This window comes from Taudactylus pleione, unplaced genomic scaffold (assembly GCF_031769625.1).
Source record: "Taudactylus pleione unplaced genomic scaffold, aTauple2 ptg000329l, whole genome shotgun sequence".
Taxonomy (NCBI): Eukaryota; Metazoa; Chordata; class Amphibia; order Anura; family Myobatrachidae; genus Taudactylus; species Taudactylus pleione.
Genome location: NW_028284730.1, coordinates 6041417 through 6058415, shown reverse-complemented (window position 1 = coordinate 6058415; position 16999 = coordinate 6041417). Strand labels below are relative to the sequence as shown.

At 48.6% G+C, this 16999-nt stretch overlaps 1 protein-coding gene across 3 annotated transcripts in view; it reads left to right on the top strand.

Moving 5' to 3' along the window:
- The window catches only part of LOXL2 (lysyl oxidase like 2), a 79316-nt gene that overhangs the window by 61050 nt on the left and 1267 nt on the right, over window positions 1–16999 (top strand). For all 3 annotated transcript variants that reach the window (XM_088443218.1, XM_088443219.1, XM_088443220.1), the window contains exons 11-13: window positions 4259–4374; window positions 6338–6474; window positions 16886–16997. In XM_088443218.1, the coding sequence (XP_088299344.1) occupies window positions 4259–4374; window positions 6338–6474; window positions 16886–16997 (365 nt within the window). The remainder of the gene's footprint in view (window positions 1–4258; window positions 4375–6337; window positions 6475–16885; window positions 16998–16999) is intronic.

Below are 16999 nucleotides of genomic sequence, written 5' to 3'. Positions count from 1 at the left end.
AACTACAAATAACGTAATGATCACTAGTGCAGCCAGCGTACTGTAGGTTTGTGTAATTCACTTATTTTTCTTATGTGTCTATTTGTGTTTCTCTTGAATTGACATAACACTAGTGCAGATGTAATATAGATGCAGCGGGTGAAGTGGTGACCAGACACTGCTGACTAGAATAATGGACACCGGGTCCTTCTGTATTATTTTCACTCTCTATACACAGTCTCCTGTCTTTATATTCCCATAACACAATGCAGCATAAATCACTTACTCACAGCTGTACCTTGCAGCATAAACCTTCTTTAGCACTTACTACCCATCATCAGTTTCAGCAAATAATATGTGAGCTAACACTCACTTGGTGTGGGCCTGTCATTCTCTTAGGGGCCCATTTATCAATGATCGCTTTTGCAACGTGATCATTGCATGGCAGTAATGCCCCTGATCGCACTGCAAAAAGCGATCTCTTCAGCCGGATGTACCATCCGGGACACGGACTCCGAAAGGAGCCCAACCCTGTGATGTCTCCGGAGAGCTGCCGGCCAGTGCAGGGGGTGGTGCGCATACATAGTCCCGTGGACTGCACATACACATCCGCCATAGCCGGGGAGGGTTCCGGTGGATCCCTCCGCCGGCTAATATTGTGCGGTGTACCCATAGGCTACGGCCATCTTCAGATGGCATTAGCTGCTGGGGCCAATATCTGGAATACATCGCATTCCAGATAATGGTAAATTTGGCAGCATCGCTTCCCCCATAGAAACCTATAGGGGAAGCGGCTGCCAGTGGCAATGGAGGGATCGTAGCAGGTATCAGAGATTATACCTCAAATACACTTTGATAAATGGGCCCCTTAGTTACCCAAAGATACAGTGCAAAGAAAAGAGACTAATTCTTGTTTCCCCCTGTTACACCATTTGCAGAGCTCTTCTCTGTACTTTCTCTGGTCAGAAACCCACCTGATTCTGTTGACAAAGGAAACTTGTTTTTTTTTCATCTTGTTCTGAATAACGGGCCCTAGACTTCTAATGACAGATACCCCCATCCTCCCATCAGATCGGAAATGCCGACCGGCGGCCATCGCTGTTCACCGATCCGTCAGAGGATCTGAGAAATTCTACTTGTTAAAAGCCACCGATTTGATCGCGTTTGGCAAATCAATGCAATCCAACATTTTGAATTTCACCGATCCTCCGACCCTGGCATCTGGGGATCGCCGAATTGCGACAGTCAGTGGCTGGTGTATAGGAGCCTTAACATATAGGTAGGCTTGCCATATCATCACTTTCATTTGGGACACACGTGAATTATACAGGTTCTGTGGCTGATTAAAATTGGTGAACTGGAGACTTGAAGTCAGCCAGCCACAGAACCTGTGTAATTCATACGTATCCCGAATTAAAGGGATGATATGGCAAGCCTACACATATAGGGGCTGATTCTGAGATGGGAGCAAAGGAAACAAAGCAAGTAACACTGGCTGATTTTGCCTGCACAGCTTTATTATTACACAGTCATTTAGATCTACGTTTGGACAGGCCCCTCTCGCCACTAATCGCTCTGCACATAGTACATATGCCCTAGCTGCAGTGCAGCATGGTTTATCCAGGTGCTATGTCACTTGCTCTTTTTTGCTTTGCTCCCCACTCAGAATAAGCCCCATAATCCTCACCTAGCGCATTAGTGATGATGGCTGCTCTTGCATACAATCAGCGGCACTTACACTGCCCCCGTGCCTGGTGCAGAAGATCGGTCTGAATTGGTGTCCAGAATCCATAGGAACCACTCAGAATAGTGACCAACACAGGCTACATGCCCACGAACACCCACATAGCACATCTCTTGCATCAGTTCACATTGTAGCCACCCCGAAACACCCATTCAGCGGGGTATGCAATCGGGAAGCCGACTGCCTAAATACCGGCAGCCGGCTTCCCGACTGTCATATCCCGGCAAGGGTGAAGGGAGACCGGCGCCCGGCATCCCGATCGTAGTGATGTCGGGCGCCGTGAGCAGACAGCCGCGAGGGGGGAGGGTTAGGTTTAGGGCTCCCGGGGGGGACTTAGGGTTAGGCACCCCCCCGGGAGGGTTAGGGTTAGGCTAGGGGGAGGGAGGGTTAGGGTTAGGCACCCTGGGGGGGACTTAGGGTTAGGCACCCCCCCAGGGGACTTAGGTTTAGGCAGCGGGGAAGGGGGTGGTTAGGGTTAGGCACTTAGAGGGGGGATTAGGGTTAGGCACTTGGGGGGGAGGTTAGGGTTAGGCACCCCTAAGGAGGGTTAGGGTTAGGAGGTTAGGTTAGACAATACTTACCTATCCACGATCGGGATTTCCAGTGCTGTCGGGCTTCCGCTGCCGGGATCTCTGCTGATGTCGGCCTGCCGCTGCCGGGAATCGAACCATGCGGCTGGCGGTATTTCATACCAATTCCTTCAGCGGAGATCCGTGCGAATTGCATGTACGTTGAAAAAAAAGTCAGCATGCTCTGCATATCACTACAGGACAGGACCCAACGTATCATCTCCAATGCATGTGACACTTTACAGTTTAAGAAACACAAAAGGAAATACAAGTGTTAGAATACATGAGTAGACCTCCGATTTCTCACATATTATTATAACACAAAGTTCCTTAAGTGTCTATATCCATCTTAAAGCACATGTGGTGCCAATGGAAATCTACAAAAGGCAGCCAAGCCCCACGTGGTAAGTACAATGAGCAAACAAAAGGGTGATCACCGCATAAATGTCGACAATATAACTACAAACAATATAGTGAACAGTGCTATAGATATAAAGTAGAGTCATTGTAAATAAAATGACCCAGTGCAGCTTTCAATTGAAAAACATCTTGCAATATGGTATTATTTTGTGTATATAAGATAACTTTATTTGTTCCAAATACACATCAGGATGTCATAAAAGCTCAATCTATACTCCCCAGAGTTCTAAGAGACATCACATGAGATTCCACATCTGCCCAACATCAGGCGGCACCTCGGAGGGCGCGAGGTCCCTGAATAAACCTAGAGGCACGTGCTGCTCTGTAAGGGCCGGTTTAGCTGTAAGTGCAGATCTGACTGATCTTGTTTCTGTTTGCCCATATGTAATGTGTTAGGCTACACCAATGCTTTTTATGCATCTTATTTAATTCGGGTAAAGATTGAGCCTTTATGAAATCCTGATGTGTTTGTTGCAAGTGAAGGGGTCTCAGATGCCCAGTTTCTCCTGGGGAAAATTAACACTTTACTAGAAATTAATATTTAGTCTATCTTTACATGTCTCCTGACTCTGGTGCTGATTCCAGGTGGGGTTTTCATTCATATTTTAAAGGCATATGAAGACAGTGTAGTGATTGGACATATTGTTACTGCAAGTAAAACAGAACAAGTGTTTACAGCATAGACTAAAATTCTCTGTGCCTGAAACCAGCATAAATGAAACTGTGTAACCAAACCCTGAAGTAACACGTAGCAACACTGTAATCATAACACATGTGATTAGATATACAGTATATATGTATAAAATGGTGTGTAAAAATGACAGAAATCCCACTAACATGATCGTACACCTTCCAGCATGACCACTCGCCTGAACTACTTCCCACTTTGACCAAAACCTAATCATAAACCACAGCAGTATCCCTCCACAAGTGTACACAACACCATCACTCTCAGAGAAGCAGCACATCACTGCCTCACGCTGACAGAAATACACATATCTGACAGAAAAATGAGAAGAAATGGAGAAATAGCCATATACCTCAAAGCAGAGGTCGCTTTAAGAGAGGAGGGGGCCCGTGTAGAGAATCCAATTGGGCCCCCCCTCCTCTCCGGCAGCGCAGTAGACTGGCATTGTGCCAGAGTCTACTGTGCATTCGCAGGTTTCCGGGAACATGGCACCTGCGGCGCATTCCCGGGACATCTCTACTGCGCATGCGCGAATCGTCAGGGAAAATGGCCGCGGTGACCATTTTCTTGGTGATTTCTGCAGCCAGTGCCGGGCTGAGAGGTGAGTATATTGAATTTGGCGTAGTGTGTGCGGTGTGTGGGGCCCCCAGCACCCATTACAAATCCGCCCCTGCCTCAAAGGCCCTAACATCAATCCTCACCAAGCTGGCTGGTACAATGATGTTCTCCTCAAAGAACGTGAACAGGCCTTTGGCCTCAAGGCACATGAAGGCGTGTGTATATCAGAGCATGACATATGTATATACACTTGTATTAGGCTTATAAAATCACTAACACACAGTAATGTTTTTCCTACAGTCACTACCACAGTATGGAAGTTTTCACTCACTACGACCTGCTGAGTCTGAATGGAACCAAGATTGCGGAGGGGCACAAAGCCAGCTTCTGTCTGGAGGACTCAGAGTGTGAAACAGGTAAGATAGATGGATTGTATATATACTGTGTGTATGTGTGTATATATATATATATATATATATATATATATATATATATATACACACATACACACAGTCAGGTGCATAAATATTGGGACATTGACAGAATTTTCATATTTTGGCCTCTATTCACCACCACAATGGCTTTGAAATGAAACAAACAAGATGTGCTTTAACTGCAGACTTTCAGATTTTATTTGAGGGTAATTACATCCAAATCAGGTGAACGGTGTAGGAATTACAACGGTTTCTATATGTGCCTCCCACTTTTTAAGGAGCCAAAAGTAATGGGACAAACTAAACAATCCTAAATCTAACTTTCACTTTTTAATACTTTGTTGCAAATCCTTTGCAGGCAATTACAGCCTGAAGTCTGGAACACATAGACATCACCAGACGCTGGGTTTCATCCCTGGTGATGCTCTGCCAGGCCTCTACTGCAAATGTCTTCAGTTCCTGCTTGTTCTTGGGGCATTTTCCCTTCAGTTTTGTCTTCATCAAGTGAAATGCATGCTCAAATCAGATTCAGGTCAGGGGATTGACTTGGCCATTGCATAACATTCCACTTTTTAGCCTTAAAAAACTCTTTGGTTGCTCTTGCAGTATGCTTCGGGTCATTGTCCATCTGCACTGTGAAGCGCCGTCCAATGAGTTCTGAAGCATTTGACTGAATATGAGCATACAATATTGCCCGAAACACTTCAGAATTCATTCTGCTGCTTTTGTCAGCAGTCACATCATCAATAAATACAAGGGAACCAGTTCCATTGGCAGCCATACATGCCCACGCCATGACACTACCACCACCATGCTTCACTGATGAGGTGGTATGTTTTGGATCATGAGCAGTTCCTTTCCTTCTCCATACTCTTCTCTTCCCATCACTCTGGTACAAGTTGATCTTTGTCTCATCTGTCCATAGGATGTTGTTCCAGAACTGTAATGGCTTTTTTAGATGTTGTTTGGCAAACTCTAATCTTGTCTTCCTGTTTTTGAGGCTTACCAATGGTTTACATCTTGTGGTGAACCCTCTATATTCACTCTTGTGAAGTCTTCTCTTGATTGTTGACTTTGACACATATACACCTACCTCCTGGAGAGTGTTCTTGATTTGACCAACTGTTGTGAAGGGGTTTTTCTTCACCAGGGAAATAATTCTTCTGTTATCCACAGCAGTTGTTTTCCGTGTTCTTCCGGGTCTTTTGGTGTTGCTGAGCTCTCCGATGCGTTCTTTCTTTTTAAGAATGTTCCAAACAGTTGATTTGGCCACACCTAATGTTTTTGCTATCTCTCTGATGGGTTTGTTTTGATTTTTCAGCCTAATGGTGGCTTCCTTCACTGATAGTGACAGCTCTTTGGATCTCATATTGAGAGTCAACAGCAACTGATTCCAAATGCAAATGTCACACCTTGAATCAACTCCAGACCTTTTACCTGCTTAATTGATAATGAAATAACGAGGGAATAGCCCACACCTGTCCATGAAATAGCTTTTGTGTTGATAGTCCCATTACTTTTGGCCCCTTAAAAAGTGGGAGGCACATATAGAAACCTTTGTAATTCCTACACCGTTTACCTGATTTGGATGTAATTACCCTCAAATTAAATCTGAAAGTCTGCAGTTAAAGCACATCTTGTTTCATTTCAAAGCCATTGTGGTGGTTAATAGAGGCCATAATATGAAAATTCTGTCAATGTCCCAATATTTATGCACCTGTATGTATGTATATGTGTATATATATATATATATATATATATATATATGATCCTACTCATTTCCCCCAATGCTCCATATCCTTCATTCTCTGTTCTACCCTCTTTGATCCCTGCTTTAATATGATGCAATATGTTCCCTGTTGCTGTTATAACTTCACTATTATCCTCACTTCCAGGTCAGACCTCCACCGGTTGGACTCATTCTTTCTCCCCCTTTTTATTTTAGACACACAGAAGCAGTATGTCTGCGCTAACTTTGGGGAACAGGGCATCAGCGTTGGCTGCTGGGATGTCTACAGACACGATATTGACTGTCAGTGGGTCGATATCACCGATGTGGCTCCAGGAGACTATTTCTTCCAGGTGGGTTCCACAAACTTAGGTATACACTGCACCTTCATGTATATATCCTGAAGATGTTACCACAGAGATGGTGTCCTACACAATATGAATGCACACACGATTAAATATAAAACCTACCAAGAACTATGGAGCTGAATGGCCAAAAGATACCATTTATGTTACTCAATGCAGACCAATGGTTGGAAGCGCCCACCTTTACCACTGTCCATGGGACATGCACCACCAATCTCCTCCTTCAGATGGCTGAAGGTGCCCATACATCTGCAACGGATCGTCGTGATGCAGGGAAGCGATCGGAAATTTACGATCGCCCACCATCGATGGTCAGCGATCCGTCGCCGGATCGCTGACATTTGACGTGTTAAATGTCAAAGATTTGACGATCGCGATGGTCAAAATCCAACAGTTTGGATTTTTGCGATCCTGCGATGTCGGATTGCGCCAATCCATCTCTGATGGATGGGGCCCCATAATTTGTACCTGCCCCCACTCCCACCCATGAATGACAACGCTCCCTTCGCTCAGTTACACCTATTATCTCCTTTTTTATCTTATTCTTTAAAGCTTCATGATAAACCCCAGAACATTTTTATAGCCCATCTTTGAGTCATTCCAAGTCCAGCTACCTCAGTGATCAAAGAAACAGCTTTTCTCATACGGACGTTTTCTTGGAACGATCCTCTTTTCTCATACATCTGTAACAATGAAGCTGCACTGGTGGGATATGTACTACACTATAAGCTCTTCAGGGAAGACAATTTTACAAGTTGTGTGAAAAACAATAATACAGTAACATACAGTATATACAGAAAAATAAACTGTATACAAATGAAAGCAATAATGAGTCCAAATAGTTGTATGGAAGTTGAGGAAGCAATGGCCACAGCAGTAAAGGTGCCCATACATCTGACCGGTATCTCCGCGAACCTGCGACGCGATCGGAAATGCCGATCTGCCGGGTGGAAACGCCGGTCGACCAACTTCAGTGTTCAGTGATCCGTTGCAGGATCGCTGAAATATTACATGTTAAATGTCCCCGATTTGACGATTGCGATAATTTTTTGATCGTGATTGTCAAATTGGGAAAATCCAACATGTTGGATTTCTGCGATCCCGCAATGCCGGGTTGCAGCATCACGGGATCGCGGCAATCCATCGCTGATGGATGGGCCCCATAACATTTCAAATGTCAGCGATCCGGCGACGGATCACTGACCATCGATGGTGGGCGATCGGAAATTTCCAATTGCTTCCCTGCATCGTGATGATCCATCGCAGTTGTATGGCCACCTTTAGATTCAGGCCAGTGCCTAAAATATGAAGGTGTTTCCCTGTCTGGTTTCTCAGTAGGGATTACTATAGAAGGAAATGAGGAATTGGTGAGAGCTCTCCTGTATTTGGTGCCACTTTACATATAGAAGAACCGCTCAGCCCCTAAATTCAAAGATAACACAAGAGAGAACAATGTGAATAGAAGGTGCTAAACACAACACACTAGGGCAGACAATACAATGCACAAAGGCTAGAAAATAAGACACCAGGTTCGCTGGGCTGTGGTATAACTTGTTCACAATGTCAACATTATGTCGACACTGTGTTTTTTGCCTATTTCTGTCTAACGCAAATGTCGACAGTACAATATTTACGATGTCAACATTCTGTCAGTGTCGACAATATGCAGGTGTCTACATCAATGATGTCATTCTAACCACTTCGACCTCATTAGGGTCGACCTTCTGCTGTTGACACTGTGAATGTCGACATTCTGATGGTAGACAGTCCAACTGCTGGATCGCTGATATATTCAAAATAGGGGTGTGCGGGTTCGGTTTTACTCGGATCTTTTTATTGGCTATCGCCGAACACGTGTTTTGGGTAGCGAATGAAATCGAGCCGAAATTGCGGTAAAGTGGCGATAAGAACTGAGTAAAACCGAACCCGCTCACCCCTAATTCAAAACCATCCCATCCTCCGCAAGATGATCTTTCTATTTATTTCTGTTTTAAAGGACCTGTTCTCCAATTACAAAAAACTGTGGAAACAACATTGCATAGTATATGAAGAGGGAAACACTTGTGACACACGCTATGTGATTTACCCCCCTCTCCCTCTCATGCTGAGGCCCTGGTGTGAGTGCACTCACATTATGGATGGAAAAGCAATCGCTGTATCATATAGAATAAACTTTGCATCCCTCTGTGTGTACTCCCCCGCGCCAGCCTTGTATGGTAGGCTCAGAATTCCACACGTATGCAACTCGGGGAATGGGAGAAAGAAAGAGCTTACATAATAGCCTGCTAATAGTTTACATAATATTGTACACATAAGTCATAATACTCCTCACACACATATACAAACAACGCCCCCCCCCTACAGATGCCAGGAAAGCCGAGGCATATATAATGATTATACTATGGAATGCCCTGGGTACTTCTCTGCTCTCCCACCAGCATATTGAGTAAATCAGGTGGACGTCATTGCATTTCTCTATAAGCTCCAACGCGTTTCAGCAGAATCTTTATTCTCTCTCTGTACAATGTGTTTATAAGTCACTTTATGTCAACAGGTATTATGCAAGTTTCTTATTTCTTCAGTCTTTCTCCCATTCCGCAAATTGCATATGTGTGGAATTATGAGCCTACCATATATGGTTGTTATAGGGGAGTACACAGAGAAGGATGTATAGTCTATTTCTATAGGATACAGCGATTGCTTTTCCATCCATAATGTTAGTGTTGTCACACAAGGAGCCTCTTCATGGGGGGTTTATACTGCATTCTTTATCACATTACTTCCCATAGTAATATTCTGGGATGAGGGACAGAGGATTGGATTTACGTTACCAGATGATATACGAATGTGTTACACAGTATGTCCCTCTTCATCTACTATACAGGATTGCCATTTTTTTTTGTATTTGGAGAAAACCAGGTCCTTGATTTAGAGAAAGCATCATTATCTAGCGGAGAATTGAACCGTTATCCCGGTATCTTATTTTGTGTTTTGATTCATTTGTTTTTTCCCCCCACTTTTTATGACTTGTATTGTAAGGTTTATCTTAGTGCCCTCTATTCACATTACCCCCACGCCCTAGGAAGAACATGGCAGCAGCTCCATAACATGTTGATAGTATATGTAGGGACACAAACTGACGAGTGAAAAGAATTCCACCCAAAACGGTTTTGCCTGGATATCTGTATATGATGCTATAATACCGGCAATCCGGCACCCTGTGGTCCAGCCTCCCCCTAAATCTGGAAAGGCCTGGAGACATACTTCCCTACTTTTGAAAAAGCATTTCAGGGAGATTGTGAAAGCAGCACCTATGAGCGCGGCAGCCGCGAAGTGGGGGAATTGGTATGAAAACAAGAGATAGGGTAAGAACTTACCTTTGTTATCTCTGTTTCTACGAAGTCCATAGGGTCCACAAGGTTGACCTTGGGGTTATAGCTGGATCAGGATCCATGGGCACCACACAGTTAAGCTTTTAGCTCCCAGGATGCACTTGGGTCCTCCCCGATACCCCGCCCCCGAGCCCGAGCCACAGGCACCTCAGTTGGTAAGCAGCCTAGGCCGGAGGAGAATATGGAACAGAGAGAAGGAAGACTGGAACACACAAGAAACCATACTCACAGAAATGGGAGACGGAAAACCGGTGACCAGCCACACAGCCCATATGAAGCCAGGTGCGTCAGGGCGGGCGCCCTGTGGACCCTATGGACTTCGTAGAAACAGAGATAACAAAGGTAAGTTCTTACCATATCTCTTGTTTTCTACTTCAGGGTCCATAGGGTTGACCTTGGGGATGTCCCAAAGCAGTTCAACTAAGGGCGGGGACGCACCTGTGCTGAAAGGAGCACCCGGCGCCCAAAGGATGCATCCTGAGAGGCGAAGGTGTCAAACGCATAGAACCTCAAAAATGTTTGAATTGAAGACCAAGTGGCCGCCTTACACAGCTGAACAGCAGAAGCGCCACGTCTAGCAGCCCAAGAGGGACCCACAGAACGAGTGGAAAGAGCCTTAACAGAGGCTGGCACAGGTAAACCCTCCTGTGCATAAGCCTCACAAATAACGTAACGAAGCCAACGGGCTAACGTTTGTTTGTTGGCAGGCCAACCTCTCTTGTGAAAACCAAAGAGGATAAACAAGGAATCAGACTTCCTAACCGAAGCCGTCCGGTCCACATAAATTCTAAGCACCCGGACCACATCTAAGGAAGTCTCACCAGCTGAAAGATCAGGGGACTGAAAAGCTGGCACAAGTAGTTCCTGATTAATGTGGAACTTCGAGACCACTTTGGGCAAAAAGTCAGGACGAGTGCGGAGCACCGCTCTGTCCTGGTGAAAAATCAGGAAAGGAGGGCGACAGGAAAGCGCCCCCAATTCAGACACCCTCCTGGCCGAAGCAATTGCCAGGAGAAAAATGTCAGCCACTTGAGCTCTACCGACTCAAGAGGCTCAAACGGAGGACCCTGCAGGACCCGTAGAACCACCGCCAAGTCCCAAGGAGCCACAGGAGGCACAAAGGGAGGCTGGATCCTGAAAACACCTTGGAAAAAGGTGTGAACATCCGGTAGTATTGCAATCCGCCGTTGAAACCACACGGACAAGGCGGACCCATGAACCCTCAGAGATGCAAGGCGTAAGCCGAGGTCCAATCCTGATTGAAGAAATTCCAAGATCCTAGAAACTCGGAACACCTGAGGATCATAATGTCTGGACTCACACCACTGAAAGTGTGCCACACCCTGTGATAAATCCGTGCTGAAGCAGGCTTGCGTGCTCTGAGCATGGTACCAATAACCGAACTGGAGAAGCCCCGAGACCTCAAGACGGCTGTCTCAAGAGCCACGCCGTCAAAGACAGCCGACCCAGATCCAGGTAAAGGCAGGGCCCCTGAGACAACAGGTCCCGACGCTGAGGAAGAAGGTACGGAGCGTCGATGGAGAGGCTCCTGAGATCGGAGTACCAAGGACGTCTGGGCCACGCCGGAGCTACCAGCACGAGCGTGCCGCCGTCCTGCTTGAATTTCCGCAGAACCAGAGGAAGGGATATCGGAGGAAACAGATACGCCACGTGAAACGTCCATTTCACCGACAGCGCGTCCACCAGACTTGCGCCTGCGTCTCTTGTCCTTGACCCGTAAACGGGCAACTTGTGATTGTGACGGGAGGCCATCAAGTCCAGCTCCGGCAGTCCTCACCTGTCCACGAGTAGCTGAAACACCTCTGGGTGAAGCGACCATTCCCCGGGATGCACGTCGTGACGGCTGAGGAAGTCCGCTTCCCAATTGAGGACTCCGGGGATGAAGACCGCCGAGATCGCTGGAATGTGACCCTCCACCCAAGTCAGGATGCGAGACACCTCCGACATCGCTGCCCGACTGAGAGTTCCTCCTTGGTGGTTGATATACGCCACCGTGGTGGCGTTGTCGGACTGCACCTGTACCGCCCTTCCGTGAAGAGCGGGGCCGGACGACTGCAGGGCCCTGTATACTGCCCGCAGTTCCAGGATGTTGATGGGAAGAAGAGCTTCTTCCGCAGACCAACGACCCTGGAGAGACAATGAGCCGGTCACTGCCCCCCAACCCCGGAGACTGGCATCCGTCGTGAGCAGGACCCAGTCCGGGATCCAAAAGGGCGCCCCTCGACCAGATGAGCCGTCTGAAGCCACCAAGCCAAAGATTGCTGAACGTCCGGAGACAACACCAGCACCTGAGAGCGGATCCGGTGAGGTAACCCGTTCCATTCCGATAGAATCAGCCCCTGCAGGGGCCGGGAATGGAACTGGGCAAATTCCACCATGTCGAATGTCGACACCATGGACCCCAGAACTCTCATAGCCGAATGGACCGACAGGCGGCAACTGCTCAGGCAACTGCATATCCGCAGCTGTAGGGAGGCGACCTTCTCCGGAGTCAGGAAGATCCTTTGCTGACGCGAATCCAGCAGGGCTCCCAAATGAACCATCCGCTGTGATGGAATCAGGGAGAACTTTTTCCAATTTATCAACCACCCGTGTGCTTGCAGGCAAGCGATCGTCAGGTGGAGATGTTGAAGCAGTACCTCCGGGGAGCTTGCCAGCAACAGGAGGTCGTCCAGATACGGCAGCAGCCGTACATTCTGGTTCCAAAGATGTGCGGCCATGACCGCCATAATCTTCGTGAACACCCTCGGTGCCGTGGAGAGACCAAAGGGTAGCGCCCGGAACTGATAGTGGTGTTGAAGGATAGCGAACCTCAGATACCGCTGGTGTGAAGGTGCTATCGGAACATGGAGGTAGGCGTCCTGGATATCCAGGGACACCATGTAATCCCCCGGTTCCATCGCCAGAATGATGGAACGTAATGTTTTCATCCTGAACTTGGGAACTCTGAGGAATTTGTTCAGAGACTTCAAGTTGAGGATAGGACGATGAGAACCATTGGGTTTCCACACCAGAAACAGAGAATAGTACCCCGTCCCTCGTTGTAATTGAGGAACGGGAACAATGACCCCTGCTTTCAGCAAGGACTCTATAGCCTCCTGAATCTGTAACGCCTTGGTCTTGTCCTGAGAAGGACTCGTGCAGAAAAACTGGTGGGGTGGTCTGTGCCGAAAAGACAGGGCGTACCCCTGGGAGACCACTTCTCGAACCCAGGCATCCGTGGTGGTATTGTGCCAGCACTGGGCAAATCGAAGAAGTCGGCCTCCCACTCTGAGGTCCCCCAGAGGGAGGCCCGTCCCATCAGGCCGCAGGTTTATCTTCCTGCTTGGAAGAAGGGCGCCGAGCACTCCAGGCTTGCTTCTTGGGTTTAGAGGCAGACTTACTCGCCGACTGTCTCGGGAAGGACTGACCTTTTGCCTTACCCTGAACCCGAAAGGAACGAAAAGCCGAACTCCGAACCTTAGCAGGCAGTGCCGCCGAAGGGAGGAAAGCCGACTTGGATTTAGCCAGGGTATCCACTATTTTGTCCAAGTCCGGACCAAATAGTAATTCCCCATTGAAAGGTAAGGCCTCCAGGCCTTTCTTTGAATCAGAGTCCGCTCTCCAGGACCGCAACCATAAGGATCGGCGGGCAGACACCGCTGCAGCCAATACCCGCGAAGTCAGCAAACTAGCATCTAAAGAGGCTTCCCCAATGTAAGAAGCAGCGTCCCTCATCTGACCCAACAACGCCCTCTAGACATCCGGAGCGTCGTCCGGGAAGGTATCTTCCAATGCATTGGCCCACCCCTCAATGGCCTTGGCCACCCAGGAGATGGCCATGGACGGTCGGGCCACCGCCCCGGAGAAGGAGTAAATAGACTTTAAGCAAGTCTCAACTTTCCTGTCCGTGGGATCCTTCAGCGAGGATATAGACGGTAATGGCAAAGTAGAGCTCCTTATTAAACGGGTGACATGGGAATCCACCGCCGGTGGAGTTTCCCATTTTTTACAATGTGCCTCAGGGAAGGGATAATTAGAAGCCAACCGCTTCTGAGGAAGGAATCTCTTACTGGGCGACTGCAAAGCTACCGCCATATGATCCGTCAAATGATCCGACAGGGGAAACACCACAGAAGCCACCTTAGTTTTTCTGAAACTAGGATACTTCGACTTAGGAGCCGGTGCCTCATCCTCTATAAGAAGAATGGCTCGCACCGCCCTAACCAGTGCTCGCACATTAATGGACGACTTGGTATCCATTTCCTGGACCGAGGCGTCCGAGTCAGTGTCATCAGGGACCTCCCCATCATCTGAGGAACCCTCTGAGTCCGATACCTGAGCCGCCCGCGCCATGAGTGGGCGTTTTGAAACTCTAGAAGGCATGTTAGTCTGCAACATTGACTGAAAAGCCGAGGATGCGGCCGCCAAATTTTGCACGGAGTTGGAGAACACATCCACCCAGGGTGGAGGAGTCGCCATAGGGGCCTGAAAAGGTACCGCAGGCTGCTGCGGCACAGGGGAAGCCTGTATATACATAGGCAACCCCGCATAGGGACCCACAGACTGAGACCCAGGAGGACTCCGCAATAACTGCGGGACACCCGGGGAATGGGGGATGGTCGGCTGGGGTAACGCCCTAGTAGGGAGAGCAGTCGGGACCGACAGACGGTCCGCAATAGACACCAGCACTTGAGAAAACATCGCCCACGGTGGTTCCTGCGTCACAGAAGGTCTGTATGGGCCAGGAGCCACCTGGCACCGACTACACAGGCCATCCTGTGACAAATCCTCCCTATTCACTCCTGCAGAACAGAGTCCGCAGGAGGCCAACGCCGGAGCCACTGAGCGCTCAACCTCCTCGTCTGACATGACAGAATATATTATATATCTGGCAACAAGGCAGAAGTAAACGCACTCACCGGTGTGTTGAACAACAGCCCACAATATGGCACTGTGTCGCACACAACTGTATGTGATGAACCTCACAAATACGTGATCTATATAAGTGAGGTCAGTAGAAACACCCTTCCCCCACACACCTGTAGGGCTCGTAGGAGAAGTAAAGGGACAGGTATAAGCTGACAGTAAGCGGAAAATAAGCACAGACAGGCAGCACTAGCAAAAGTCACATACCATGCAGAGAAGTTATACTCACTGCACCTTCCCACTACAATCAACCTCCCAGATTCAGTGTCTGGGAGGGCTATAGTGCTGTGTACGCTGTCCTTAAATCGGGGGAGAGGTACACAGGGGGACCGGTCCACGTGCTCCCTGAGATCTGCGTTGCCACTGTGAGAAAATGGCCCCCAGAGACCTCAGAGGAGGAGTGGTCGTGTAACTGCAGCTCAGCGACGCCAGACTGCGTACTGAAAGGCGCGCTGAGCTGAGGGGAGGAGCCGCTGAACAGGGAAGGCTTCCTCCCCTGGCTGGCCATGACCCCAGGGATGCAGGGCTTCCCGCTTGCCTGTAATCCCTGGTGGTCTAGTGGTCCCACGGGTTATGGGGAGGGCCCGCCGCCACTGCCAGCAGGCTCCGGTCTGTCCCCAGGACCGGAGGCTAAAGGACTGCATTTTAAGGCATTCCGCGCGCCGCCGCTAGCCAGCGACACGCGGCTTACCTGAATCCCCGGCGACTCCAGCAGCAGTCCTGGGAGGTAGACAGAGTCCGGCTAGTACGGACTCTGTCCTCCCGCCGCGATCCCCAGATCAGTACTGGCGTCGCGGCGCCAGTCGGGGATCAGAGCGGCAGCGTGGGCGTCTGTATAGACAGCCCTTCGCTGCCGTCTGTAGTAAAAAGATTAAAATAAATAAAATCTAATTTAAAATAAAAAGCTTCTGGGGGCTGCTCCTGCAGCCCCCCTGCGCGGTGACCGACTCCGGCCGGGCACCAACTTACACTGAGGTGCCTGTGGCTCGGGGGCGGGGTATAGGGGAGGACCCAAGTGCATCCTGGGAGCTAAAAGCTTAACTGTGTGGTGCCCATGGATCCTGATCCAGCTATAACCCCAAGGTCAACCCTGTGGACCCCCTATGGACCCTGAAGTAGAAATACCGTTGGCCGCATGGCCGGTGGTTCGATTCCCGTCAGCGGCAGCCCAACAGAAGCAGAGTGCGACGCAGCGGAAGCCCGACAGCGCTGGAAATCCCGATCGTGGATAGGTAAGTATCCACTAACCTAACCCTCCTTAGGGGTGCCTAACCCTAACCACCCCCTTCCCCGCTGCCTAAACCTAAGTGCCCCCCAGGGGTGCCTAACCCTCCCGGGGGGGGGTGCCTAACCCTAAGTCCCCCCCGGGAACCCTAAACCTAACCCTCCCCCCCCCGCGGCTGTCTGCTCTAGACGCCCGGCATTTCACCCTTGCCGGGATAAGACAGTCGGGAAGCCGGCTGCCGGTATTTAGGCAGTTGGCTTCCCGATTGCCTCCCGAAGTGGGCGTGTACAGCTACATCTGAGAGGCGTGTCATAGACCTGATTTACATCCAAATGTAAATTAGCCCCAAAGCAGTTAGTAAGATCTACTTGTTGATGAAAACACACTGATACTTTTCAGTAAATGCCTGTAGCCATAGGGATTGTTGTGTCTTGTAACCATTGCAGGGAAATGATACTAATGATCCCATTTGAATGTATATGTTTACATATATATATATATAACAGTTTCTTAATTAGGGTAATGTGCAATCAGGGAGATTGGTAGACTCTTCAGGGAGTCTCCCTGACAGTGAGGGAGGGTTGGCAAGTATGCCCTGAGAGTGCAAACAGTCCATAGATGCACTCCTCACTTCATAGTCTATCATAGCAGCAGTATCAGTGCCTCTCTCCGGTGAGAGGCGTTGACACTACTGCTGTGGGCTAATATTTAATGCTTACGTATATTAGACATTGTTTTCTGCAGGTAAGAGGCTGATGGTTCATTACACCTGCAGCACCCTCTAGTGGTCAGCAGTACTGCAGGCGTGCATCATGACACAATCTGTACAATTTGTATGCTCTTCTCCCTACAGATTATTATTAACCCCAACCAGGAAGTGGCCGAGTCAGATTACACCAACAACATCATGAAGTGCCGCTGCCGATACGACGGCCATCGCATATGGATGTACAACTGCCATTTAGGT